The 26,042-nt window shown below is 43.5% G+C and overlaps 1 protein-coding gene across 2 annotated transcripts in view; it reads left to right on the top strand.

The window, feature by feature from the left end:
• SEC23B (SEC23 homolog B, COPII coat complex component) overlaps positions 1–26,042 on the top strand; it is a 47,049-nt gene that overhangs the window by 4,999 nt on the left and 16,008 nt on the right. For both annotated transcript variants that reach the window (XM_059406472.1, XM_059406471.1), the window contains exons 4-15: positions 2,516–2,602; positions 4,009–4,245; positions 4,347–4,432; positions 5,593–5,737; positions 6,421–6,579; positions 6,933–7,048; positions 11,123–11,246; positions 12,439–12,519; positions 17,485–17,574; positions 18,518–18,624; positions 20,791–20,944; positions 23,817–23,894. In XM_059406472.1, the coding sequence (XP_059262455.1) occupies positions 2,516–2,602; positions 4,009–4,245; positions 4,347–4,432; positions 5,593–5,737; positions 6,421–6,579; positions 6,933–7,048; positions 11,123–11,246; positions 12,439–12,519; positions 17,485–17,574; positions 18,518–18,624; positions 20,791–20,944; positions 23,817–23,894 (1,464 nt within the window). The remainder of the gene's footprint in view (positions 1–2,515; positions 2,603–4,008; positions 4,246–4,346; positions 4,433–5,592; positions 5,738–6,420; positions 6,580–6,932; positions 7,049–11,122; positions 11,247–12,438; positions 12,520–17,484; positions 17,575–18,517; positions 18,625–20,790; positions 20,945–23,816; positions 23,895–26,042) is intronic.

Here is a 26,042-nt window from a genome sequence, read left to right as displayed (position 1 = left end):
AGCAGGGAGCCTGCTTCCTCCTCTCTTTCTGCCTGCCTCTCTGCCTACTTGTGATCTCTGTCTGTCAAATAAATAAATAAAATCTTTAAAAAATAAATAAATAAATAAATAAAATGAACTGCGCCTCTGATTCTAAAACTGGATTGTGGTGATCTTTGCACAACTCTGTACATTTATTAAAAAGTATCAATTGTACATTTAAGAGTGTGAATTTTTGGGTGTATAAAATATACTGGGATGCCTGGGTGGCTCATTTGGTTAAACGTGGTTAAGCGTCTGCCTTCGGCTCAGGTCATGATCCTAGGGTTCTGGGATTGAGCCCTGCACTGGGCTCCTTGCTCAGTGGGGAGCCTGCTTCTTCCTCTGCCTGCTCTGCCTGCTGCTCGCCCTGTTTGTGTGCATGCTTGCTCTCTTGCCTGTTCTCAGACAAATATTTATTTATTTAAATAAAATCTTTAAAAATAAAAAATAAATATACCTCAGTAAAGCTGTTAGAAAAAAATTAATTGTTCCCAGCATAGTATATAGTGCTCTAGTAGATTTTTTTTTTAAAGATTCTATTTCTTTGAGACAGGGAACACATGAGCACATGAGAGCACATGAGAGCACATGACAGGGGAGGAGGGTCATAGGAAGAGGGACAAGCGGACTTCCCACTGAGCAGGGAGCCTGCATGGGGCTTGACCCCAGGACCCTGAGATCATGACCTGAGCTGAAGGCAGATGCTCAACCGACTGAGCCCCCCAGTCGCCCTGTAGTACATTTTAAGATATTAACAACATGCATTTATTTATTCTTGTATTTGATTATAATTAAAATTAGCTATCTCCTTCTCAGATACATCACACAGTAAGTCCAATGATGAGTAAAACAACCAATGTACTAAGTATAGGTCTGGGAATTATAAGCAGATTCCATTCAAAATTAACCTCCATGGGGCACCTGGGTGGCTCAGTGGGTTAAGCCTCTGCTTTTGGCTCAGGTCATGATCCCAGAGTCCTGGGATCGAGCCCCACATCAGGCTCTCTCCTTGGCGGGGAGCCACCTTCCTCCTCTCTTTCTCTGCCTGCCTCTCTGCCTACTCGTGATCTTTCTTTATCGAATAAATAAATACAATATTAAAAAAAATGTTTGCGGAAAGTTTTAAAGACAAAAGAAAATGCTTGTGATAATGTGTTTAGCATAAAGAGCAGCTTGCAAAATTATATAGACAGGGTGAGCTCAGCTGTGCTTAAACAGAGAAAATATGGAAGGAAATACGCCTACATGTTGACAGTAGGTATCCAGTTGGTAGGAACATGAGGGATCTTTCCTTCTTTTATTAATTAATTAATTTATTTATTAATTTATTTATTTATTTGAGAGAGAGAGAGAGCGCGCGCGCGTGTGCACACACGAGTGGGTAAGGGGCAGAGGGAGAAGGAGAAGCAGACTCCTCCCTGACTATGGAGCCCAACAGCATGGGGCACGATCCCACGACCCTGAGATCATGACAGGAGCCAAAGGCAGATGCTTAACCAACTGAGCCACCCACATGCCACCGTTCTTTTTGTTTTGTTTTGTTTTTTTAAAGTTCATTTTCTCCAGTAGTCTCTGTATCCAACTTAGGGCTTGAGCTCACAATCTGATCAAGAATCACACGCTCTTCCTACTGAGCCAGCCGTGCACCCCTTTTCCTGTTCCTTATATTCTCTTGTACTTGCCTGTTTTTCTATAGTGTATATGCACTCATTGATGATAGCAGCTAAAATAATAAACCCAAATAAAAGTGTTAGACTTCCACCTAAACCATTGATAGGTTTAGCTAAGATCTGAGTCCTTGATTTGCAGGGCAGCACTTAAGATATGTTTGTAATAGTCCATTTTTTAATGATCTAGAAGTTACGACATACCCTAATACCTTTTAAAAAGTTACGATGGTGGGGCGCCTGGGTGGCTCAGTGGATTAAAGCCTCTGCCTTTGGCTTGGGTCATGATCCCAGGGTCCTAGGATAGAGCCCCACATTGGGCTTTCTGCTTAGAGGGGAGCTCGCTTCCCCCTTTCTCTCTGCCTGCCTCTCTGCCTACTTGTGATCTCTGTCTGTCAAATAAATAAATAAATAAAATCTTTAAAAATAAAATAAAATAAAAAGTTACGATGGGATATAAATATAAGGCAGGGTTATTGATTTAAAATTTTGATATATGTATGTATTTAAATGCAGGCTCTGATTTAGGAGTTAGGATGAGAACTGAGTGTCTGCTTTTTTTTTTAAGATTTTATTTTTATGTAATTTCTATACCCAACAATGGGGCTTGAACTCAACCCTGAGATCAAGAATTGTATGTTCTACCCACTGAGCCAGATAGGTGCCCCAAAATTTTGATTTTTGTATTTTAGTTACTGTTATTTAGTGTTCTGTGTTTTACAGAGTTAATACATGGTCCTTACTCATTTTTATAAGTGGAAAATAGAAGGTATAACATAAATGTCTTTCAGTCCTAATGAAAGATTGCTTTGTTTTCTTTTCTTTAGTTTCCTCCCGCTTACACAGGTATATCCGAGGTGAATCAGCCTGCTGAATTGATGCCCCAGTTTTCTACAATCGAGTATGTGATACAGGTAACTTCTTTGTCATGCATTTAATGAGTGGTGTTAAATACGGAGTTTTTCTTGAAATATTTGGCTTCTGTGTCCCTTACTTTTCTGGGCAACTTAAAGCTGCGAAGGCAGCAGGATCCCGAATACTCGGTCATGGCGCGTGTGCACTTACTGGCATTATTTTCAGTCTTGATAGGCGGCTAGGAAAGGGATCACTGGTGGAGTTCAGCACCTGTCCCCCACAGCCTTCTCCACTTTTGTGATGGGCCACTCCTTCTTGTAGTCAAGCTTGAAAACTTTGGGTTCGTTCTTGACTTCTCTCTCTCGTACATTCCATATCCAGTCCACTAGGAAATCGCATTGGGTCTATATTCAGAATCTTTCCACAGTCTAACCACTTCTTTACCTCACTGCTTTTGTCCTTGGTCAACCACCGCCTCTCACTTAAATTGCCAGGCCATCTCTTAGTCCTTCTCCATAATTTGACCCTTTCCCACTTATATTTCATTCTTTTTTTTAATTTTTTTTTAAAGATTTTATTTATTTATTTGACAGAGAGAGATCACAAGCAGGCAGAGAGGCAGGCAGAGAGAGAGGAGGAAGCAGGCTCCCTGCTGAGCAGAGAGCCGGATGCGGGGCTCGATCCCAGGACCCTGAGATCATGACCCGAGCCGAAGGCAGCGGCTTAACCACTGAGCCACCCAGGCGCCCCTTATATTTCATTCTTAATCCAGACGCCAGAGTAGCTCTTTAAAAACATGTCATGTTCCTTCTGTGTTCAGAAACCTCCAATGCTGAAAATGGCTCTCTTTCACCCAGAGTAGGAGATAGTCTTCAAGGCCCTGTGTGGACCTGCCCCGTGTTATCACTTGGACCTCAATTTGTATTAGTGTCTCATTCAGTCACATGGGCTTCATTACTTTCCTTGGGCATGGCTCCTGCCTGTGGGCCTTTCCTCTAGCTCTTCCGCAGGCTGGAATTCTCTTTCCCCTGTGTCTGTATTGCTCCCTCTCTCTCCTCTGGGTTTTCGTTCTAATTACTTTCTTAATGAGGCTGCCCTGACCTCTTAGGTAATACTGGAACCTGCCCCCTACTTCTACTCTTGGCAGTCCCTTAGCTTCTCTATTCCAGAAAGTTAGCAAATTTTTGTTCTTTTGGCTCACTCATGTATCTCAGGACCTGGAACTGTGTCTGGCACGTGGAAGGCATTCAAAAATGTAGAATAAATTGTTGGATACAGAGACTTTTTACATTTAGTTTGTTTTAATGTAACCTGTCATTTAATGAGGTGAGTGGAAGTTAGATGTCCTTATTCCCTCTCAGTATATATAGATGAAGATTTTCATTTACATGCCTGATTTGCTTTAAAAAGAGCTGGTTTGGTCTATTTGTATACTGACCATTGTGCTGTGTTTCTTTGCATAAAGCGAGGTGCTCAGTCCCCTCTGATCTTCCTCTATGTGGTTGATACGTGCCTAGAAGAAGATGACCTTCAAGCCCTCAAGGAATCCCTGCAAATGTCCCTGAGTCTTCTTCCTCCAGATGCTCTGGTGGGTTTGATCACGTTTGGGAGAATGGTGCAGGTTCACGAACTCAGCTGTGAAGGAATCTCCAAGAGTTATGTCTTCCGAGGGACAAAGGATTTAACCGCGAAGCAAATACAGGTTTGTGCCATGCTCATACACAAGCAAAGGAGATTTCTTAAACATGAATTGGTCATTCACTCTAGTGCTATGGGAAATGAGTCTTCTTGTTTTTTTTTTAGGATATGCTGGGCCTCACCAAGCCTGCCATGCCCATGCAGCAAGCAAGACCTGGTCAGCCTCACGAGCAGCCTTTTGTTTCAAGCAGGTGAGCTACCAACGTAGAATGTTGCACACAAAGTAGCCGGCACGCCGGGCCGTCTGCTGGAGTGAGAGAAAAAGACCCTTAGAACCTTTGTTTTCTTATTTTTAGAGAAAAAAATAAATGATTAAGCCTAAGAATATTTAACGTTTAATGATCTTTTGTAACTGTTTGGTGTATATTTGCAATTCATAACTGGGTTGTGGATATACACATACGTATGTGTGCACACATTTGTGTGGTTAGATTTGCTCTGAATGTCTTTCCTGTTAGTGTCGTGGCATCACAAGTATTTTGAGACCACTGTATTCAAGCCTTCCCCTCCTTATCCATATGGCTGTTGTCCTTCTTGAGTCTTGAGTAAAAGTAGGGAAACTGAAAGCTTTGTGGGGTGTCCTCAAGCAAACCTGAGACCAGACGCTTCTTTGAGTACCTATGGCTACCTGGGGCTGGGTTAACAGTCACCAAACATGATAAAATGCATTGCCTGAAGTGCTGGGGACAGCCACTTAACTGTGGTAAGAAACCAGTGCTTCTCTCTGTTTTCACTCCTAAGGCTCAAGAGAAACACTTGAGAATCGCTTTAAAGTGGATCTTCAGAATGATGAAGGTGGGGGTGCCTGGGTGACACAGTTGTTTGAGTGTCTGACTCTTGATTTCAGCTCAGGTCATGATTTTAGGGTCTGAGATTGAGCCCCAAGTTAGGCCTTCTGCTCAGTGAGGAATCTCACTCTCCGTCTCCCACTTCTCTCCCTCTTCTCTCCCACTCCCCCTCCTCCCTCCTTGTTCTTCTGTCCCTCCCCCTTGTTCTCCCCCCCCACCAAAATAAATCCTTTTAAAAAAAAAAGGAATGATGAAGGTGGTCCACGTACAGGAATTTTACATGGATTGAATTTACATTAGACCTGTCTTTAGGATTTCTTGGCTGCTTAAATTTAATTAAACTGACTTATTCCTATTTAAATTTAGCTTTTTTCCATGCTATATATATAAGTTGCTATATATTCAGTTTTAAGTTATGTTCTTGAGTGAAACTGCCTTGAAGGAAAAAATTTTAAGTTTTTATTACTCTGAGTAATTACCTTGAAGAGCTCTGTATCACCTAGGGCTAAAGACCATAGTACTTTATTAAACCAGGATTGATGTGTCCATTGAAAATCATGCAGATTTCTGCAGCCTGTTCACAAGATTGACATGAACCTCACTGATCTCCTTGGGGAGCTGCAGAGGGACCCATGGCCTGTGACCCAGGGGAAGAGACCTTTGCGATCCACTGGTGTTGCTTTGTCCATTGCTGTTGGCCTTTTGGAGGTAACTCAGAATTTACCAGGGTGCATCAGACCTTGCGAGCTTGTTCCCACGGGTTGTGTTTGCTAGCCTTGTTTGAAAATGAGCTGTGACCGGGGCGCCTGGGTGGCTCAGTGGGTTAAGGCCTCTGCCTTTGGCTCGGGTCGTGGTCCCGGGATCCTGGGATCAGGCCCCGCATCGGGCTCTCTGCTCGGCAGGGAACCTTCTTCCCCCACCTCTCTCTGCCTGCCTCTCTGCCTACTTGTGATCTCTCTCTCTCTCTCTCTGTGTCAAATAAATAAAATCTTTAAAAAAATAAAAAAAGAAAGAAAAAAAGAAAATGAGTTGTGACCTAAGTGAATGTATTAACAGCGGATTTATCAGAAAGCACTTCAGGTATTATTATTATTATTATCCACCGTGAAGGAGCCCCATGATGTTTTGAAAATACCAGAAGTTTTCATGAGAAACACAAGGCCATTAGGGCAAAGGCAAGGGCAAGTGCTCACAATGAATTAATAAAAGTGTACAGAGCTGTTGGGTTGGAAGATGTAAGGCTACTTTTCTGCATTGTCATCCATGTTGTTTTGAACTATCATTAGTATCCAGCAGAGCTGAAAAGAACTTTGGAATTTTTTTTTTAGGGAGATGGAAGCATACTCAGGGTGGGCTGAATGCTTCTAAAATGCTGCCATTTATTGTTCCAGGGCACTTTTCCGAACACGGGAGCCAGGATTATGTTGTTTACCGGGGGTCCCCCCACCCAAGGGCCTGGCATGGTGGTTGGAGATGAATTAAAGGTTCCTATTCGCTCCTGGCATGATATCGAGAAAGATAATGCACGTTTCATGAAAAAGGCAACCAAGGTAGGTGCTCCTGGGCACAGGCTGTAATTCTGCTTACCCAGTGCTGGGTTTGGGCTGTTCTGGAGTGACAGCTACTTTACTGAGGCCATGCTTTGTGAGCAGCAAATGGCCCTTGCTCAGTTGACCTTCCAGATCTAGGCTGCTGTTAAATCGATGCCCCCAGCTGAGTCCTTTCTTAGAGAGGGTGGTCTTAAAACTGCTAGAAGTGTTTTGAGATTAAAAACTATACATTTATTGGATGTTATAAAGAAAACTGTCTCGGTATTCTTATGTTTGGTTACATCCTTTTGGTATAGTAAGACATACCTGGTGAATAATATGGTTTCCTAAAGGTAATTTTTCTCCATTCACAGCACTATGAGATGCTTGCTAACCGAACTGCTACAAATGGTCACTGCATTGATATTTATGCTTGTGCCCTTGATCAGACGGGACTTCTGGAAATGAAGTGTTGTGCAAATCTTACGGGGTATGTTGAAAGCCAACACCTGGGAAAATGGAATGTGTGTATTTTAAGGAAAGAGAAGTGAGTGATAGAAGCATAAGAATGTGCAAGGCTGACCTAGATAAGCTTTCAGAAGGCTCTAGACTGTTGTGTCTATGGCAGGGAGGGTGTATGGGCCTCTTGGGGAAAGAAGCAGTGATTAGCAGGAGGTTGCAACGTTCACTACAAATGAATCATATCAGAGTAACTTCATTTCTTCCTTAGAATTGTCACAGAATCTATAACAGGGCAAGAAAGCAAGCACGCATGGGGTATGTGGCTTTAGCAAGCCACTTCCTTGTGAGGAGTCTGGAGGTAGGCAGGAATAGGGTCTGAATGCCAAAGCAATTAGGAGACCCTTCACCTGACGTAGTAACCATATGTCATGCCCAGCTTGGAGCACATGCTCAGCATGGAGGGTGCACACCAGGGCATGCGTAGCACCCAAGTCCATATCATGCATGCAGGCCACAGCGGAGGGCTGTTGTTCTCAAAGCATAGTGGGGCCTCACCAGCAACCTTCAGGGCTTCCAGGCATGGGTGAGAACTGTATCTCCTTGGGCCTTGCCCCAGACTTGCTGAATCAGAGTATAAGGATGCAGCCCCAATAGTCAGCTTTCATACGCTGTCCAGGGCATTCTGGTGCACATGAGTGTGAGAACTGCCGCACCACTTGTCTGAGGCAGGCTGCATGCCAGACTCTCCCAAGGAGCTTTACTGTTGGTTTACTTTTTTATTTCTATTTTTAAAATGTCAGTATTTGTTTTTTGTTTACTTAAGTAGGCTCCATGCTCAGTGTGGAGCCCTGCCAGGGAGCTTTAAATGCTACTTTAGCTCCGAGTCTTGTTCCTCAGTGATTCCCAAGTAGTTAGCTTGGGGTGTGAGCATTTGTTAACCTTCCCTGGGTGTTTCTAACGTGCCACTGGGGTGGGCCTTTAGTGTCCAAAGTGTGGTTGAATATAGGCAGCATCAGCCCCATGTGAGAGCTTGTAAGGAATGTAGCATCTTAGTTTTATTTATTTATTTATTTGACAGACAGAGATCACAAGTAGGCAGAGAGGCAGGCAGAGAGAGAGAGGAGGAAGCAGGCTCCCCGCTGAGCAGAGAACCCGAGGCAGGGCTTGATCCCAGGACCCTGAGATCATGACCAGAGCTGAAGGCAGAGGCTTAACCCACTGAGCCACCCAGGCACCCCAAAGCCTGCATTTGAATAAGATCCAGGAGACTTGCATAAAACATGTTGAGAAGTACTGGGGTAGATCCATGGGTATTCCTGAGATTCTGCATTTCTAACAAGCTCCTGTGTATCGCTGCTGGTCCTCACTGAATAACAAAGGGCATGTAGAAGGTAGAATGTGAGTCACTTAATGCAGTCCCAGAAAGCCACAGATGTGTTAAGTGACCGAGTCCCAAATGACACTGATGGAGCTATACCAGTGAGCCACATTTATTCTTTTTTTTTTTTTTTTTTTTTAAAGATTTTATTTATTTATTTGACAGAGAGAGATCACAAGTAGGCAGAGAGGCAGGCAGAGAGAGAGGAGGAAGCAGGCTCCCTGCTGAGCAGAGAGCCCGATGTGGGACTCGATCCCAGGACTCTGAGATCATGACCTGAGCCAAAGGCAGAGGCTTAACCCACTGAGCCACCCAGGCGCCCCATGAGCCACATTTAATAAGAGGAATTCCCACCAGTATCCTCCAGGATCTCTTGTCTTAGAGCATCCATGGAAAGGCCTCACTGCTTTTGTGAACATCCCCGAGTTTACATGCGTGTGTGTGTGTGCGTCCACATGCACAAGTGCACATGTCTCTGATGGAAAGGGACCATCACTTCTATCAGATTCTTGGAGAGGTCTTTGATCCCTGAATAACTTTATAGTTAGGTCACATAATCTGTTGCACAAGTATAGTATCAGGGAAATGTGTTAGTAAGGACATTAAAAAGTCTCAGAGGTTTTAGTTTTGGCTCAGTGTGAGCCAGCCATTTAGGATGACTTCCAGAAAAGGCAAGGTGATCATAGGCTGTGTTACAGGAATTGGTTATCTTCAAAGAAGATCATAGTCTTGGTTTCCTTGGTGCCAGATGCACCCAGGTTATATCATCTGCCATTCTGAGCATTTCAATTTCAAAGGGATTTATAGAGGAACTGGGGGTATTCAAAGGCAAGTGGTAAGAGTGGTGGAGAGTACTTGAAACTGTGTCATAAGGAGAATGATTGAAGGATCTAGAAAAGATACCACTGAAGACAGATGGGCGCGAGATCTATATTCAACAATTGAAGCCTTCTTCTGTGGAAAGGGTGTTAGATTTGCTCGCTGTGTATATGACCAAAGGGGAAAACTAGACCTAGCTGTGGGAGCTGCTGGGAAATAGAATTTCACCCAGTATGAAGAAAGGCTGCCACTGGAGGGCGTGCGCTCCTGATGCAGGAGGAGTTCAAATCTAATCTGGCTGATAACTTGGCAGGTATGTTGTAGAGGGTTGGTGTGAGTTGGGATTAGATTTGTGTGATGCAACAGAGGTTGGCAGCCAGAGCTGGAATATTGATTTCATCTTCATTGGGGCTGAGGCCCTTCCTGTGCTGCTCATGCAGGTCAGAGTGGTAACTGGGCTCTCACTGTGTTTGAGCAGCAGGAAGGAGGAAGAGTCAGAGAAAGACATGCGCCTTCCCATGAGAATGGCCCCCACAAATCATAACGGCCATTTCCAATAAACAAAGCTAAGTTACATGGCTACGTGCAAGGCAGGCTTGGAAATGTAGACTTTTTCTAGGGAACCATGGAAGCCATGACCAAGGAAGGGGCAGAAAGGGTGGACATTTAGGGCCAGAATCATCTTTGTCCCTGAAGGGGCCAGGCACTCTCAGATAGCTGGACCTATCTTGATCCTATCTTGGATCTTGTGTTCTTCCCAGTTCTGAAGTCCTGTTTGATGATTGATGGCTGGACGCATAACTTGCATCATGCTGTGTTTATCTGCCCCAGCACATGAACTGTGGAGATTCTGAACAGTGTTTCCCTTTAACGTCAAAAAGGCTTGAAAAAGTTATTCCTACACTAGAAAGAGATAATTCACATAAAGCCAAAGATTTCAATGTTTTGAGGCAGTGAATTAATCTGAAAAGGATTTCCCACAGGCTTTGGTATTTCCCCTACCAGAGAACAGTGAGGGGAGCTGGACACATTTTCTCGGTAGATACAATCCATTAAGCCTGTGGGCTTATCAGTGAACAGTTCTTTTGTTTTCTTTCTTTCTTTGGAAATAATTACAGATTCACAAGAAATTGCAAAAATAGTATAGAGAGGTCTGTGCATACTCTTCATGTAGCAGCTCCCAGCGGTAGCATCTTAAAGAAAATGTAGTGCAGTGTCTGCACTACAACCAGGAACTGACGTTGGTATGATATGGTATGATATGATGAACTCTATTACAGGCCATACCGGGATTTCACCAGTTTGTATGGGCACTGATTTTTTTAACATGTAGGTATGCATCGTATGAGGCTGTCTCATCATCAATTTGTGTAACCACCACTGTGGTAAAGATTTGGAATTGTTGCTTTGTTTAAAGATTTTGTTTATTTGACATAGAGACATTAGAGAGGGAACAGAAGAAGGGGAGTGGGAGAGGGCGAAGCAGGCTTCCTGCTGAGCAGAGAGCCTGATTCGGGACTTGATCCTATGACCCTGGAATCTTGATCTGAGCCAAAGGCAGACACTTAACGACTGAGCCACCCAGGCACCCCAAGAATTAGAACTGTTCTAAGAGGTCCTATCTTTTTTGTCTTTCTTTCTTTCTTTCTTTTTCTTTTCTGGTGGTTTTATTTAAGCACGGGGCGGGGGGCAGGACCCATGGGCAGAAAGAGCTCTCTTTGATGTCTTGTAAATACTGTCTTTCCTGATTCCGCATTGAACTTGCTGTTCCCGGTTTAAGTTAATATCACCTTCATGGATGTTGTTTTTTTTCCCCCTTTTTTAAAGTTCTGTTTGCTAACACCAGGGAAGCATCCGAATGGCTTTCAGTCATCCTAAATGTTCACTTTCTTCTTTCTTTCCTAGAGGCCACATGGTGATGGGAGACTCTTTCAACACTTCTCTCTTCAAGCAGACATTCCAAAGAATTTTTAGTAAAGATTTCAACGGAGATTTCCGCATGGCATTTGGTGCTACTTTGGAAGTGAAGGTACAATAGCTTTCTGACACTTTCATGAAAGATTAGTTTTCTTACTTAGAAGTCAGACTTGTACAAGCCTTACCTTGCTGAACATGGGCATCTAAAGGTAAATTAAAAGGTTCCCAGCAAAATAGTTTAAGAAGGTATATTGATTCTGTCTCTTTGTTACTTGAAGTTGACTTGTATATTAATTAATGTTCTAAACAAAGTAGTCTCTGATTGCCTTGCAGGCTCTGCTCTGTCTTGCTGTAGGACAGCAGGCCTAAGAATTAGTGGTGGGCTGAGGCCACATGGTGTTGAGTCCCCCCAAACCCCACCACTGGCAGTATAGGCCACCATATTCATCGAACCATGTTTATATTTAGCACCTGCCTGCAGACTAGCCAGAGTACTTGAAAATAAGTACAGCACTGTGCGCTTGGGTCTTGTTTTTTTCTTGTAGGGACTAAAGGCCCTGCACACTTTATTCTGAGTCATTGAGAAAACATTAGAAGGAGCTGTTACATAAAGGGATTAGGATTATTACTTTGAGAGTTAAAGATAATCATTGAATCATTTAGATTAAACTTTAAGCAATCTTCTCAGATTTTGAGTTTTTTTTTTTTTTTTTTTTAAGTTGAAGAGGAATAGACTTTAGTGAATGAAGATTTTTAAATCTAAGTATATTGGCCTTGTCATTATGTTGGAGCTTATGAATTAAGCATTTTTAAAACAACATAAAACAGTATATTCACTGATGAGAAATTATGATTATGACTGAGTATATGGGATTGGAAAAAAAATGTATTGTTGCTAGAATTTCACCAGGTGTATAATAATTTTAGAAGTGAGGGGGTGGCTCACTGGCTCAGTCAGAAGAGCATGAGACTCTTAATCTCAGGGTTGTGAGTTTGAGCTCCATACTGGGTATAGAGATTACTTAAATAAATAAGCTTAAAAAAAGAAGTAAATTCAAAGGTGAGAGTTGAAAATACAGTATCTTTGGAACAAAGTTAATTCAATTTAAAGGAGGATTTTACTAAAGTTTGCATTTGGTTATTGTGGGCATGGAAAAGTTTGTAAGAGCATGATCCATGTAGGATTTCTTTTTGGTGGAATAATAACATTGCCATATTTTACCCATAAATTTTCATTGTGTCTTTTGAGAGAGGGTGGTTTTCAGTGAATTTTACCTTCACATGCTTGTGTATTTCCATTTTAGACCTCTCGGGAACTGAAAGTTGCAGGAGCCATTGGTCCTTGTGTGTCTCTGAATGTGAAAGGACCATGTGTGTCAGAAAATGTAAGGAAAACTCTTATCATCCTCACCTCCTGTGCCCCAGGATTTAACCCATTATAACCCATTCAAAATGTCAGAGCAGAGTGATCTTACCTCGTGTCACCTGTTGGGATGTGTCTGTTGGTGAAGGGAGAAGGGTCAACTCTTACGACCACAACTCTGAGAGGCAGTGTCCTGTCTGTCCATCTGTGTAAAGGGTCAGAGGGTGGTTCAGAGGGGTCAGGTGTCTTGCTTTCTGGGTCAGCTGATAGGGATGAGCTAGAGCCCAGGTTCCCCTGAACCCCCATCATTGTCTGGGTCTCTGTGCCAGTGAGCCACAATGTATTCTGTTTAACAAGGCAAGTATTCAGCAAGAACCTTCAGGAATAAACCTCTGTGCTTGTTGCCCTTAGAGGTGATACCTTTGTCTCACTTCTCAGAGACCATTTTGAGTTGGTTGGGCATGAATGACACTGTTGTATATGCAGATAGCTATGTTCTTTGGGTAACAAAATTTTGAGGATATGTGAATGAAGTAAAGTTACGGTGAGGTAGCTTTGCCGGTGGCTCGCTTCCTCTGCTTATACTTTAGCTTTGAGGAGATAAACCACTGGGTCCAGTGAGGCCTATCCAGGGTGGTTCTGGACTGGGGTTGTCTCATTCCTGTCCTTCCCTCCCTTGTTGTCCTTGTCAATGAGACGGTGGTCTGTAGAGCCAGACGTGAATACGGGGGCACAGATCTATCCCTGCCAGTCTTGTGTCCGGACATGGTATTTACTTGCTCTGGGATTCAGCATCATTATCTGGGAAGTGGGGATAGGAACAGTACCTCACTTGGCAGTGCTGTTGGGAGGGCTGAAGGAGTAAGTTCAGGTAAACTGCTCAGAAGAGCCCCTGGCACAATGGAGGCTCTCGCTGGATTTCAACTTTCACATCCTCACATCTTCGTCAGCAGTGAACATTCACTTAGTGACTACTTTGATTACCCTTTTGATGAAGTTGCCAGAGGCAAACTGATTTGAGAATATTCCTGTAATCCCTTGGGCGAGACAGGTGGCTGCCCCAAAGCCCATCTGAGGAGTTACCCGTTACCCTGGTGTACCAAAGGACTGGTACCCCTAATTCCTGGCAGGGCTTCGTAAGCCTGCTCAGTTCCAAAATATGTTCCATACACTTAAAAATCTGCCTTAGAAGGTAATTTTATGAATCAGTATATGAGCTGATTAGCTGTTCTAAGATCTGGTAGGGATCAGCCATGAGATTTTGGGAGGGGGCTTAGAGGATGCAAAGGGGGTAGGAATACAATTCAATATACAGAGAAGCTTAAAGAAGAGTGTAAGGAGTTCAGTATTTGCACCACTTAGAGTCTGCACTTGTCAACATTTAGTCATTCTCGCTGTCCTCTTTCTTTGCAATATTTGCTTTGTCCATCTGGTCATCATCTGTCTGCCAGGTTCACGTTATTGTACTTCACAGAACCTTGGAACAGCAAGCTGCAGAGGTCATGACACTTAGCCTTTCAGTCTGCATCTTCTAAAATTAAGGATATTCGCCTACTGTGACATTATAGCAAACCTAAGAAAACAGTAATTCACTAATATCATCTGTGGCTAGTCATAGTCTTTCTCTGCTTTAACCCCAAATACCCTTTGTAGCTGTTTCCGCCCCCTCCCCCCAACTAGTAACGGCACCTAGCATTATATAGTCTTAGTCTTTTTAAATCTGGAACAGTCTTCTGTTCTACAGGGTTTTTTGCTTTTTTGTTTGTTGACAGTGATTTGTGCCAAGCATCTGTGTCTTCCGCAATAGAGTATTGCAAATTCTTAGTGTATCTGATTGTTTCCTTGTGGTGGTGGTGAGTTGGTTTCTATCCTCCCTGTGTTTTTTGTAAAGTGAAAGATAGATTAGCGATTAGGTTCGGGTTAGACCTTTTGTCCACCATGGTTCCTGAGTGATCTTACACCTCGTGTGTTTCTTCAGGAGGGACTTCTGTCTGGTCATGTGTTTGTGGTGCTGAGTTAGACTGTGAGAAGGTGATGACTGTCCTATGTCTTTCTGTTATAAGGGCATGTTTCCTTTTTGTCATTAGCAAGAGATCTGTTGAACAAGATTGTAGCAAAATATGAATATCTTGTTTGCCAGCATCCTTTGTTTAAGCATCCATTGATTATCCTTACTCGAATCATTATTTTTTGGGGGATTATAAAATGGTGATTTCCTGATTTTGTCTTCATAGTTACTCTGGTAAAGACAGGGTAAATGCTTCCATAAGGAGTTTGTGTATTAGTGAGAAAATGTATTTTCAGGGCTCTGCAGAGATTGTGGCCCCTTCAGGCTTTGGTGCTTATAGAACAGGAAAAATTTTCTTTTTCTTCTACCCATCTTGATCTCATTGGCTGGGCCCTGCAAATGGGCCTGACAAAAGACAGGTTTCACAAGAGAAAAAATTCACACATGCATTGCACATAGACACATCATGTGTGCATTCTCAGTACGGAGCAACTCAGAGGGGTGGTTAGAACTTGGGATTATGTGGCATCTTAACAAAAGAACAGTAAATCTGGGGATGCCTGGGTGGCTCAGTGGGTTAAAGCCTCTGCCTTCGGCTCAGGTCGAAATTCCAGGGTCCTGGGATCGAGCCCTGCATCGGGCTCTCTGCTCGGTGGAGAGCCTGTTTCGTTTCTCTCTGCCTGCCTCTCTGCCTACTTGTGATCTCTGTCTGTCAAATAAATAAATAAACTCTTATAAAAAAAAAAAAAAGAACAGTAAATCTGTAGAAAAGTGACAAGACATAGGAAAGTCACTTTGAGCTTCTGGGGGTGACACCTTGTGGAAAAGCAGGTAGATGGGGATAGATGGGGGAGCTAATGGAAGAGAAGAGTTGGTCTTCGCAAGTTTGTTGTATAGACTCTTCTTGTACAATCTCTGGGCTGATAAGCATCTAGAGTTGTTTTTGGTGATTGAGAATCATCCTGCCCTTCTTGGTAGGGAGAGGGCAGGGAGTTTTCTTATGTCTGCTGTTTTTAAATTACCTTCAGCTTAAAATAATCCTGTTGTCAGAGTGGCATATTTTGTGATGACATACACCAAACCCCTCAACTTGAAACTTCAACAGGTTTCATATTATAAAAATTGAGTTGGTTGAGCGCCTGGGTGGCTCAGTTGGTTGAGTGACTGACTCTTGATCTCGCCTCAGGTCATGATCTCAGGGTCATAGGATTGAGCCCTAATCAGGTTCCATGCTTGGTGGGGAGTCTGCTTGAGATTCTCCTTCTCCCTCTCCTCCTCCACCTGCTTATTTGCATGCTCTCTGCCCCCTCCCCCACCTTTTCTCCCTTCTCTCAAATAAATAAATCTTAAAAAACTGAGTTGGCAGTATGGAGAAGGGATCAATCAGGAGAAGGGATTGGCAAGTCAAAAATAGGAGGCATGCAAGCTCCTTTTGCTTCTTTACCATTTTCCCTGGGTGTGGCCCTTCACCTTCCAGCAGGTGTTACCTGCTGCTTTTAGAAAAGGCCACTAAAAGGGAAGGTGGACATGCATAAATCCGTCCATTTAACTATCTTTCTTCGGAAATACTGATGAAACGGTGTCCTCTCCACTTTCCACCTTAGAGCTGCTCAGTGATTTCAACTAAGAATCTTCCCTTTGCCCTCTGACCATCTCCTTCCTGAGACTGCTGGTTCTTTGGCTGGGTACAAAGGCTCCTGGCAGGCTTCATAGAGGCCAGAGTGGCTTCAGTCAGCTCTGCTCAGTGGACTACACAGTTTGGGTGGTGTACAATTCAGAGTTGTACAAAAGAATAGGACCCTCTTAAATGCATACTCACATAACTTACTGAAAAGCATGGTATTTTGCATTTTGTTGAGTGTTAAAATGGGTAATATTGTCTCTAGAACAATAAAGGGTTTATTTCAGAATCTAACAATCTTCTTGGTTGACAGTTAATTCTAGGTACTTTTGACACCTGCAGCCCTTTCTTCTCGATGTCATGCATAAAACAGTAACACTCTTCACATTTTAGTGAACTTCATTCATCATTGGAGGTGCTTCAACTGGTCAATAAAAGGCAGCCCTTATACCACTAAAATCCCAGTTCTCTTACAGAAAATTTATATGTAGCTTGGCATAAAGGAATCGGTTTGAAAATTAATATTAGCAGCTGACATTCTGTAACTATTCTTTTTTTTTTAAGATTTTATTTATTTGGGACAGAGAGAGAGAGAGAACATGAGTGGGGGGCAGAGGGAGAGGGAGGAACAGGTTCCCCGCTGAGCAATGAGCCCAGCGTGGGACCTGTTTCCAGGACCCTGTGATCATGGCCCAAGCTGAAGGCAGAAATTTAACCAAGTGAGCCACCCAGGCCCCCCTCCTCTTATTCTAATAATAATAGTGAAACTTTTCAAGCTAAGCAAATAGTTCTGTCTCTTCTAGTATTTGCTTCTTCCCCACCCCTGACATGATTCTTTCAGCTAACTTCAGTATTTTGTTCCATGTGTGTGTAGAGAGAGAAAAAGAGAGAGTGCACTTTCTTGGTGATAAAATGGAAATTGGTCAGAGTTCAAATATAAAAAGCTTAACTTTGGGATGCCAAGGTAGCTTAGTCAGTTGAACTTCCGACTCTTGGATTCAGCGCAGGTCATGATCACAACGTTGTGAGATCAAGCCCTGTGTGGGGGGATCTGCACTCAGCAGGGACTCTGCTTGAGATTTTCTCTCTCCTTCTGCCCCTCCCCGCACTCACTCTTGCTTGCTCTTTCTCAAATTAATAAATCTAAAAAGAAAAAAAAGCTTAATTTTAGAGTCCTATAATAAATCCTAGCTCTTATTCTGGCTTATAATTATATTTTTTTAAGTTAAATTTAAATTTTCATTTGGAATGAGATCTTCCAAGTAGCTTAACTGTTCTCAGAGTCTGTACTTTTCAGCAGCAGTTAACCATAGAAGTAGCTTTTTTGTTTTTGTTTTAATTCCTCTTTTCACCCCTAGGAACTTGGTGTAGGTGGCACAAGTCAGTGGAAAATCTGTGGCCTGGATCCCACATCTACACTTGGCATCTACTTTGAAGTTGTCAATCAGGTAAGTTGGATTTCTTCCTGAGTATTCATGTCTCAGTGTTCTGTTTTCTGATTTCTTACTGACTGGTGGCCTCTGGTTTCTTTCTGTGTGGACTGATGCTACTTCGGGCTTGTGTTTGCCTGATACCAGTCCAGCATGATCTTCCTTTCTCCTTTCAGGGTTTGGTCAGAGTTAGATAGCATATTGCTTTCATCACTTAAATTGTTGGACTGATAAGTTCATCAGAAGGGGAATGGCTTTTACCAGCCACCATAATGTTTGTGAAGTTTTGAAAGTGTCAGTTTTTCCCTCAGTATTTGATTTTTAAAAATCCTAATTTATAGGAAAATGAAAAGAATTTTACAGCAAATACTTGTACACCTACCACTCAGATACTGTAGTTAACAGTTTACTGTATTTACTTTGCCACATACCTATTTATTCATCAATTAATCTTATTTTTGATGCTTTTTTTTTTTTTTTTTTAAAGAGGGGTTGTGAGGGAGGGGCAGAGGAAGAGGGAGAGAGAATCCCAAGCAGGGTCCATGCCCAGCGCAGAGCCCTACCTGGGGCTTGATCTCATGACTCTGAGATCATGACCTGAGCTGAAATCAGGAGTCAGATGCTTAACCGACTGAGTCACTCAGGTGTACCTTATTTTTGACGCATTTTAAATCAAATTGCACTCCTCAGTGTCTTTCATCCCTAAATACTTTACCATGTGTATCACTCACTTGAATTTATTAATAATCTGAATATGGTTCCTTTTTTTAAATTTTTTTTTTTTGAGGTAAAAGTTATGTATGGTGAAATGCCCAGATTTTAAGTGTACCATTCAGAATGCATCAAGAACGGTGTTGTTAACACTGTGTCAGTCGTTTTAGGAAGAGCACAATGGGCTCTGTGACCATCTGTGTTTGAGTCATGCCTCTAACAGTAACTGTGTGTGGCCTGTGTCCTGCAGCATAACGCTCCAGTCCCCCAAGGAGGCAGAGGTGCCATCCAGTTTGTCACACAGTATCAACACTCCAGCACCCAGAGACGAATCCGTGTAACCACCATTGCCAGAAAGTGAGCAGTCCTGATTTTCTTTCTGTTGAGCCCTCAGTGTTTTCCCTTTGAAGAGATAATTTAGCATCTCTTGGTTTATCTTTGTAATTCCATTGAATGGTTCTCACCAATCCTGACTGACTCATTTGATCAGAGGAGGAGACAGAGGAAGAGGATTACTGGCCAACCTAATTAGGCCTACAGGTACTCTCCTGGAAGAATCCTCTTTTGGTAGGAATAAGTTCATTAAAAATTAATTTTCATTATAGTCAGATAAGTAACCCATAAATACATCCTTCTTGTAAAAGATACAAACAACTCAAAAGTATATAAAGAATGGGTCCCTTTACCTGCTCTCCCCAGAGGTGTAATGCTGTTACTGCACGGGTGTTTATCACGGGCCCATTTCCATGGAGTTCTGTACCATATGTTTGTATAACATGCATGTGTGGCTTCTTATTTTTGGCATATCTGTAAATTTTTCTCGGTAATCAGTCAGGGATATCTTCTGTATCAGTATGTACTAGCTGCTCCTTCTCTGTAGTGGCTGTTAACAGCGTTGCATGGTTTGGATGGGATGTGTCATTTCTCTCTTAAAAAGAGATTTCAGGTCCTACCTTCCTTCCAGAAGGGCTGCTATCATGTGTTTAGGTTTTTGTGTATCCTGAGTATTTCTTTCCAGCCACTTCATAGAAGTAGAATTCTGTATCCTGCAAAACTACTCTTTTTTTTTTTTAAAAAGATTTTATTTATTTATTTTAAAGATTTCATTTATTTATTTGTCAGAGAGAGAGAGAGCACAAGCAGAGGCAGAGGGAGAGGGAAAAGCAGGCTCCCTGCCAAGCAAGCAGCCTGATGGTGAGAACCATCACCAGGATGCTGGGATCATGACCCGAGCCAAAGTCAGCCGCTTAGCCAACTGAGCCATCCAGGCGTCTCTAAAACTACTCTTATAAGAAGTGAATTTTTGTTTTCCCCAATAGTGTAAGGAGACTGTCCTATTTCTGCACTAATAATATTATCGATCTTTAACATGCCAATATAGAGCAGTTTGCCACTTTTATATGGATTTTTCTGTTTATTAATGGGTTGAACACTTTTCATATTTATTGGCCATGTATATTTCTTCTGTGATAGCCTTTTCCCATTTTGTAAAACCTATTTCTTTGTCTTGTTCACTGACTTGCAGGAACTTTTTATGTATTCTGGATATGATTATTGTTTGTGGTTCATATCTGTTCATGGCCTGTCTGTTGACTTTCAGTTTTGTTCATAGTGTCTTAATCTGTCTTGAAAACTTTCATATATATGCTGATTCTTTCTACCATGGATATAATGTGGAAATTCACTTTTTGAATTTGTAAACATACAGATTTTTGCAAGATTGACCTGGAGGAAGGAACTGGAGGCTTGGTTACCTCTAGGGTATCTACTCTCATGCTATCTTGTAGAATTTTGGGAAGTTCTCTGTAATTTTTCCTTTGCCTTTTTTTTTTTTTTTTTAAAGATTTTATTTATTTATTTGACAGACAGAGATCACAAGTAGGCAGAGAGGCCAGCTGGGGTTGGTGGGGGAAGCAGACTCCCTGCTGAGCAGAGAACCTGATGCAGGGCTCAATCCCAGGACCCTGAGATCAAGACCTGAACTGAAGGCAAAGGCTTAACCTGCTGAGCTACTGAGGCACACCTTTCCTTTGCTCTTAAAGCCTTCAGAGATCGGATGAGGGTAAATGAAAACATGTAAAACTCCTGTGATTCCTTACTGATGTTGCAGTTTGAATCTATGTTGCCTTGGGACGCCTGGGTGGCTCAGTTGGTTAAGCAGCTGCCTTCGGCTCAGGTCATGATCCCAGCGTCCTGGGATCAAGTCCTACATCGGGCTCCTTGCTCCGCAGGGAACCTGCTTCTCCCTCTGACTCTGCCTTCCACTTTGTCTGCCTGTGTTCACTCTCACTCGCTCTCTCTCTGACAAATAAATAAATAAAATCTTTAAAAAAAAAAAGATTTGAATCTATGTTGCCTTAGATGAGGGAGCAGGACTTAGGTTTCTGTCTGTTGACTTTCAGTTTTGTTCATAGTGTCTTAATCTGTCTTGAAAACTTTCATATATATGCTGATTCTTTATCGGAAAGCTGGCTTTCTGGTCTCTCCTGAGTGTAAGCGTAGCACTGATTCTGGACTTGTCAGTTGGGCAGATGCGCAGAGCCAGCTCAGGCACATAGAAGCGGCATTTGACCAGGAGGCCGCGGCAGTCTTGATGGCTCGGCTGGGAGTGTTCCGCGCAGAGTCGGAGGAGGGACCTGATGTGCTCCGGTGGCTGGACCGACAGCTCATCCGACTGGTGAGTTGGGAACTGTGGCACCAGCTTCAGTCGTAGTCTCTGCTCTGTGTTTGAGAAGAGAACACTGGCACATACACCTGTCATTTCATACAGTCAGTCAACAAGCACTTTGTGTTGCTTACCTTACGCCAAATGCTGAATGTTCTGGGAGTGATGTAAGAGAGGGTTATAGGTGCATTTTCCCCTGGAGGACTTACATTACCATGAGAAAGAAACAACACACACAGGACATTTAGAGAAAGATGCAAATCTGTGTACAGTAAAGGTTGATTTAGATGAGTCCCTTTGAGTGCTGTGGTTCTATATTTCGTTTGCAGATCTTAGGGATTTTTTTTAGCAATAGGGATCCGTGGCCCAGTGAATGTGGAGATGCCTCATATGTTATTTTGGGTCTAATCAAGAGAGAGAAAAACCATGCAGTGATTTAAACAGGGGAAGCATGAACAAGCTTGTGGGACATGGCTGTGCGTTTGTTTATGTGGGGCAGCTGGAGAGACCATGGGAGCACAGGTTAGTGGGGAGAAGTAGTGAAGGTGTGGCTTAATTTTAGAATGCTTCATTTTATTTATGAAGTTATTTTAATGTGTGTTATTGAAATGTTAACATACAGTGTAACTGGGGGCGCCTGGGTGGCTCAGTGGGTTAAGCCCCTGCCTTTGGCTCAGGTCATGATCTTGGGGTCCTGGGATCAAGCCCCACATCTGGCTCTCTGCTCAGCGGGGAGCCTGCTTCTTCCTCTCCCCCTCACTGCCTGCCTCTCTGCCTCCTTGTGATTTCTGTCTGTCAAATAAAAAAAATAATAAAATTAAAAAAAAAAAAAAAAGGGCGCCTGGGTGGCTCAGTGGGTTAAGCCGCTGCCTTCGGCTCAGGTCATGATCTCAGGGTCCTGGGATCGAGTCCCGCATCGGGCTTTCTGCTCAGCAGGGAGCCTGCTTCCCTCTCTCTCTCTCTCTCTGCCTGCTTCTCCATCTACTTGTGATTTCTCTCTGTCAAATAAATAAATAAAATCTTTAAAAAAAAAAAAAAACATACAGTGTAACTGTAGTTTCATGTGCACTGCAGTGATTGAACAATTCCATTGGAAAGCCTTGCTTTTATTTATTTATTTATTTATTTATTTTAAAGATTTTATTTATTTATTTGAGAGAGAGACAGTGAGAGAGAACATGAGAGGCGAGAAGGTCAGAGGGAGAAGCAGACTCCCCGTGGAGCTGGGAGCCCGATGCGGGACTCGATCCCGGAACTCCAGGACCGTGACCTGAGCCGAAGGCAGTTGCTCAACCAACTGAGCCACCCAGGCGCCCGGGAAAGCCTTGCTTTTAAAGTTAAATCACTGCTTAGGTGTGATTCCCAAGCAGGGGGCCTGCCATCAGCATGATACTTGTGTTTACATTTACCATTACTGTGTGAGATAACCAGGGGAGTGAAAGGCTACTGATAGGGGGACCAGTGGAGGATTCTGGAGGCTCAAGAGAGCTGATACCAGGGTGGTGGTAGGACATTTGGAGGGGGGAGCAAGTTTGGAATCAGGGTGTATGCTGAAAGAGGAATTGATAAAACTTGCTCAAACAATGTGGAATCAAAAACCAAAAAATTAACTTTGACTTAAGTTTTGAGTGTGGGTGACTGCAAAGATGATGGAAAGAGAAAAGAACTGGAAGATGGCAAAGGGTGGAGGGAGGCATAATTTTTTTTTAATACTTAGTTATAGTAATAAATAGTTGAATAGTAATAATAGTAATAAATAGTTGAATAAATAGTTGAATTTACTTTATTCATGAACTTGTGAAAGTACGTGTGAGGGAAGCTGTTCTTTTTTTTTTTTTTTTTTTTTTTAAGATTTTTTTTATTTTTTTGACAGAGAGAGATCACAAGTAGGCAGAGAGGCAGGCAGAGAGAGAGAGGAGGAAGCAGGCTCCCCGCTGAGCAGAGAGCCCGATGCGGGACTCGATCCCAGGACCCTGAGATCATGACCTGAGCCGAAGGCAGTGACCTAACCCACTGAGCCACCCAGGCGCCCGAGGGAAGCTGTTCTATAGTTGGGTGGAAGTCCCCACAGGAGCTAAGGTTAGAGGCAGCACTGGACAGGGGCAGTGGGAGAGGGGCAAACTTATATGACATCGGTCTGGTTCTCCTGTTACTTGTAGCTGAAGCAGTGAGGATGGGAGCAAGCGGCCGAGAACTAGCCTCCCAAGAAACCCATAGTTAGGACAAAGGGAGATGAAGGGCTGTGGAACAAGACAGAGAAGGATCAGTTGGAGAGGAAAAATAGGTGCTATGTTAGCGGCTGGAAGAGAATTTCACAGACTTTGGGGCAGTCACTTGACCTGGGGTACTGGGGAGTCCAGGAAGGTGAGAGCCATACCAGGTCATCGGACTTGGTAGGAGAGAGTAAAGATGGGCTTTCTTTCAATGGCGGAGGGTTCAGTTCTCTATTGGCCGGAGGAGATGTGTGAAATAAAGAGGAAATAAAAGCAGAAGAGAAAATTCAGAAATTTGTCTTTGAAGGAAGGAAGAAAATTGAGCTATAGTGTCACAGACTTAGGGGCTTTCTTTATGGAAGAGGTGCCCAAGAGAGCTCCTTGAACTACTGACCCATCAGAGCAGTCCTCCAGCAGCATCGCCTAGGAGCTGGTTAGAAATGCAGGCTCTCTCCAGATCTGCGGAATCAGAATCTATGTTTAGCATCACCCTGGATGATGGGTCTGCCCAGCTGTGCTTGAGAAGTGCTGGTCCGGGACCCTCAGTAAGTCAAAGTTGAAACTGGAGTGTAGCTCTTCTGTTGCAAGGATTTTTCCAGGTGACACTGACTGGACTTTTTTCTCTCTCTTTCTCTCTGTTTTTTTTCTTTTTTGCTGTTTTCTTTCAACAGTGTCAGAAGTTTGGACAGTATAACAAAGAAGATCCCACTTCTTTTAGGTTATCAGATTCCTTCTCTCTGTATCCTCAGGTAAGTAATAGGTATTTTTTTAAGTAACTAGAGAAGAATGAATTGTGATAGAAATGAAACTGCTCTCAGGCTGAAGTGAAGACTTGGTGGGTTTTGAGACTCCCATCTATAGGTGATGAAGGTTGTTCAGTTAAGGACAGATACTGTGTCTGTGTGTGAGACTGTGCCTCAGCCCTATAGAAGACAGAGATGACACACAGAGAGAAGATAGTGGCTCCCCAACTCCCATGAAGAGGCAAAACAGGGTTGTTGCTGAAGGCCACAGCAGAATCTTATCGGTAGAAGTTCTGGGCCGGCAGCTACCTCAGTGGTCACTCAAGCAAATGAAGCACACGTGAAGGTGAATATTACAAAATGAGGCCACAGATAATGGCAAATATTTAATGATACCTGTGTAGTGACAGTGCTGATCGTACCTGGGAATCAGCAGTAACAAGCAGCCCCTGTAAGTAACTGCACTGCACATGAACCAGCCACTTGGGAGGCATCGGACAGTGAAAGGAGGGACGGAAGTGGACACGGCATGAAGCCGCCGTCAGGAATCTGTATTTACCTCTCCTGATGTCCACCCTCGTCTATAAATGAGGAGGCTGGAGCTGGACTCGGTAGATGGTTGTGAGGATGGCCAGCTGAGGCGGAGGATGTGGTCCACAGGGCCAGGCGCCTGGGAAGCACTTGGTCAGTGTGGGCCCGCTCCACAGCTGGGGCCCATGACTCTCAGGTGGCCTTCATGGGTGCAGCTTTCCTGGAGCCAGAAGCAGAGCCAACTCTTTTCCCTTCCCTCAGAGATGCCTTAATGAGGAATAGGTAGAGAGCAGCAAACTTTCATCGTTAAATAAATTTCTGAGCACTCAGATATCCTAGTAGGTATTATCCTTTTGATTACTCAGTTTGGAAAGTGGACACAAGTTTCAGGCATGCTGTTGTATAGCTTGGACTTTTTAGGGTTAAAAGGGGGCCTTAGAGGTCACTTCACTTGACCCCCTGGAGGGTTTTGTGGTCCCTGACACCCACCCGTGTGGCGTTAGGGCATTCTAGCCTGCTCAGTGTTGCAGAGGGCGCCCTGGGCCTGCCAGAGTTCAAGCGGAGTTCCACCCACTAGCTCTGCCACTGCTGATCCCCTCCAGGGGATCCCCTCCCCGAACCCTCATGCATGTTGGTTTCCTCTTTACAAGGATAGAACAGGTCTGAAGAAGTGGTTTCTCATCTCTTTAAAGTTATGGAATCCTTTCTTTGAGAGGAGTCCCTCAGAAGCCAGCATCTAAGCAGATAGACTTGATCTGCTCTGGTTGTGCCAACGTGCCACCCTTAGCACCGGGTGCTGCCGGAGCACCCTCCCCTGCCCCGATCTTGGGCCCAAAGGATCTGATGAGATTGTAGAGCACAGTTGGAAAATCTCTGAATGAGGTGGCTTGTAAGATTCCTTTTGTCGAGACATCTAGGCTAGATAGAGGTCAAGCTCATGGTCTTGGGAGCCAGATGCCTGGAATGAAGTGGTTCCGCCCCTCAGTATGAATGGCATTGGGCAAGTTGCCTACCCCGCGATTGCTCACCCATAAACAAGGGTGGTAAGCGAAGCTGCTTCGTGTCTATATTAGAAGGATTAAATCATTCTTTAAAGTGCTTTGTACCTTGCACACAGAATGTATTGACTATGAGCCATGATTATTATACAGGAGTCAGTGGTTCAATATTTGGAGTCTCAGGAAGCTTTAAACTTCTCAAGGCAGCTCATTTTCATGTTCTGGCACCTCTTTTCCCAGCGTGGGGTTTGAATTCATGACCTTGAGATCAAGACGTGAGCTGAGCTCAGGAGTCGGACCCTGGGGTGCCTGGGTGGTTCATTCGGTTCAACAGCTGCCTTCGGCCCAGGTTGTGATCCTGAGGTCTTGAGATCAAGCCCCACGTTGGGCTCCCTGCTCAGTGGAGAGCCTGCCTCTCTCCCTCTCCCTCTGCTTGCCACTCCCCCTGCCTGTGAGTGTTCACTCTCTCTGTGTCAAATAAATCTTTAAAAAAAAAAAAAAAGTTGGATGCTTAACCTACTGAGCACACCAGGTGCCTCATTTTATATTATTTTTATTTCTTAAGTATTGGTACCTTTTCAGAATGAGCTAAAAGTCTGCCGTGCACCTTCAGATCTCAGGGTAA

Source organism: Mustela nigripes, chromosome 7 (assembly GCF_022355385.1).
Source record: "Mustela nigripes isolate SB6536 chromosome 7, MUSNIG.SB6536, whole genome shotgun sequence".
NCBI lineage: Eukaryota > Metazoa > Chordata > Mammalia > Carnivora > Mustelidae > Mustela > Mustela nigripes.
Note: the sequence above shows the minus strand (reverse complement) of the source record. Positions and strands in the feature narration are given on the sequence as shown.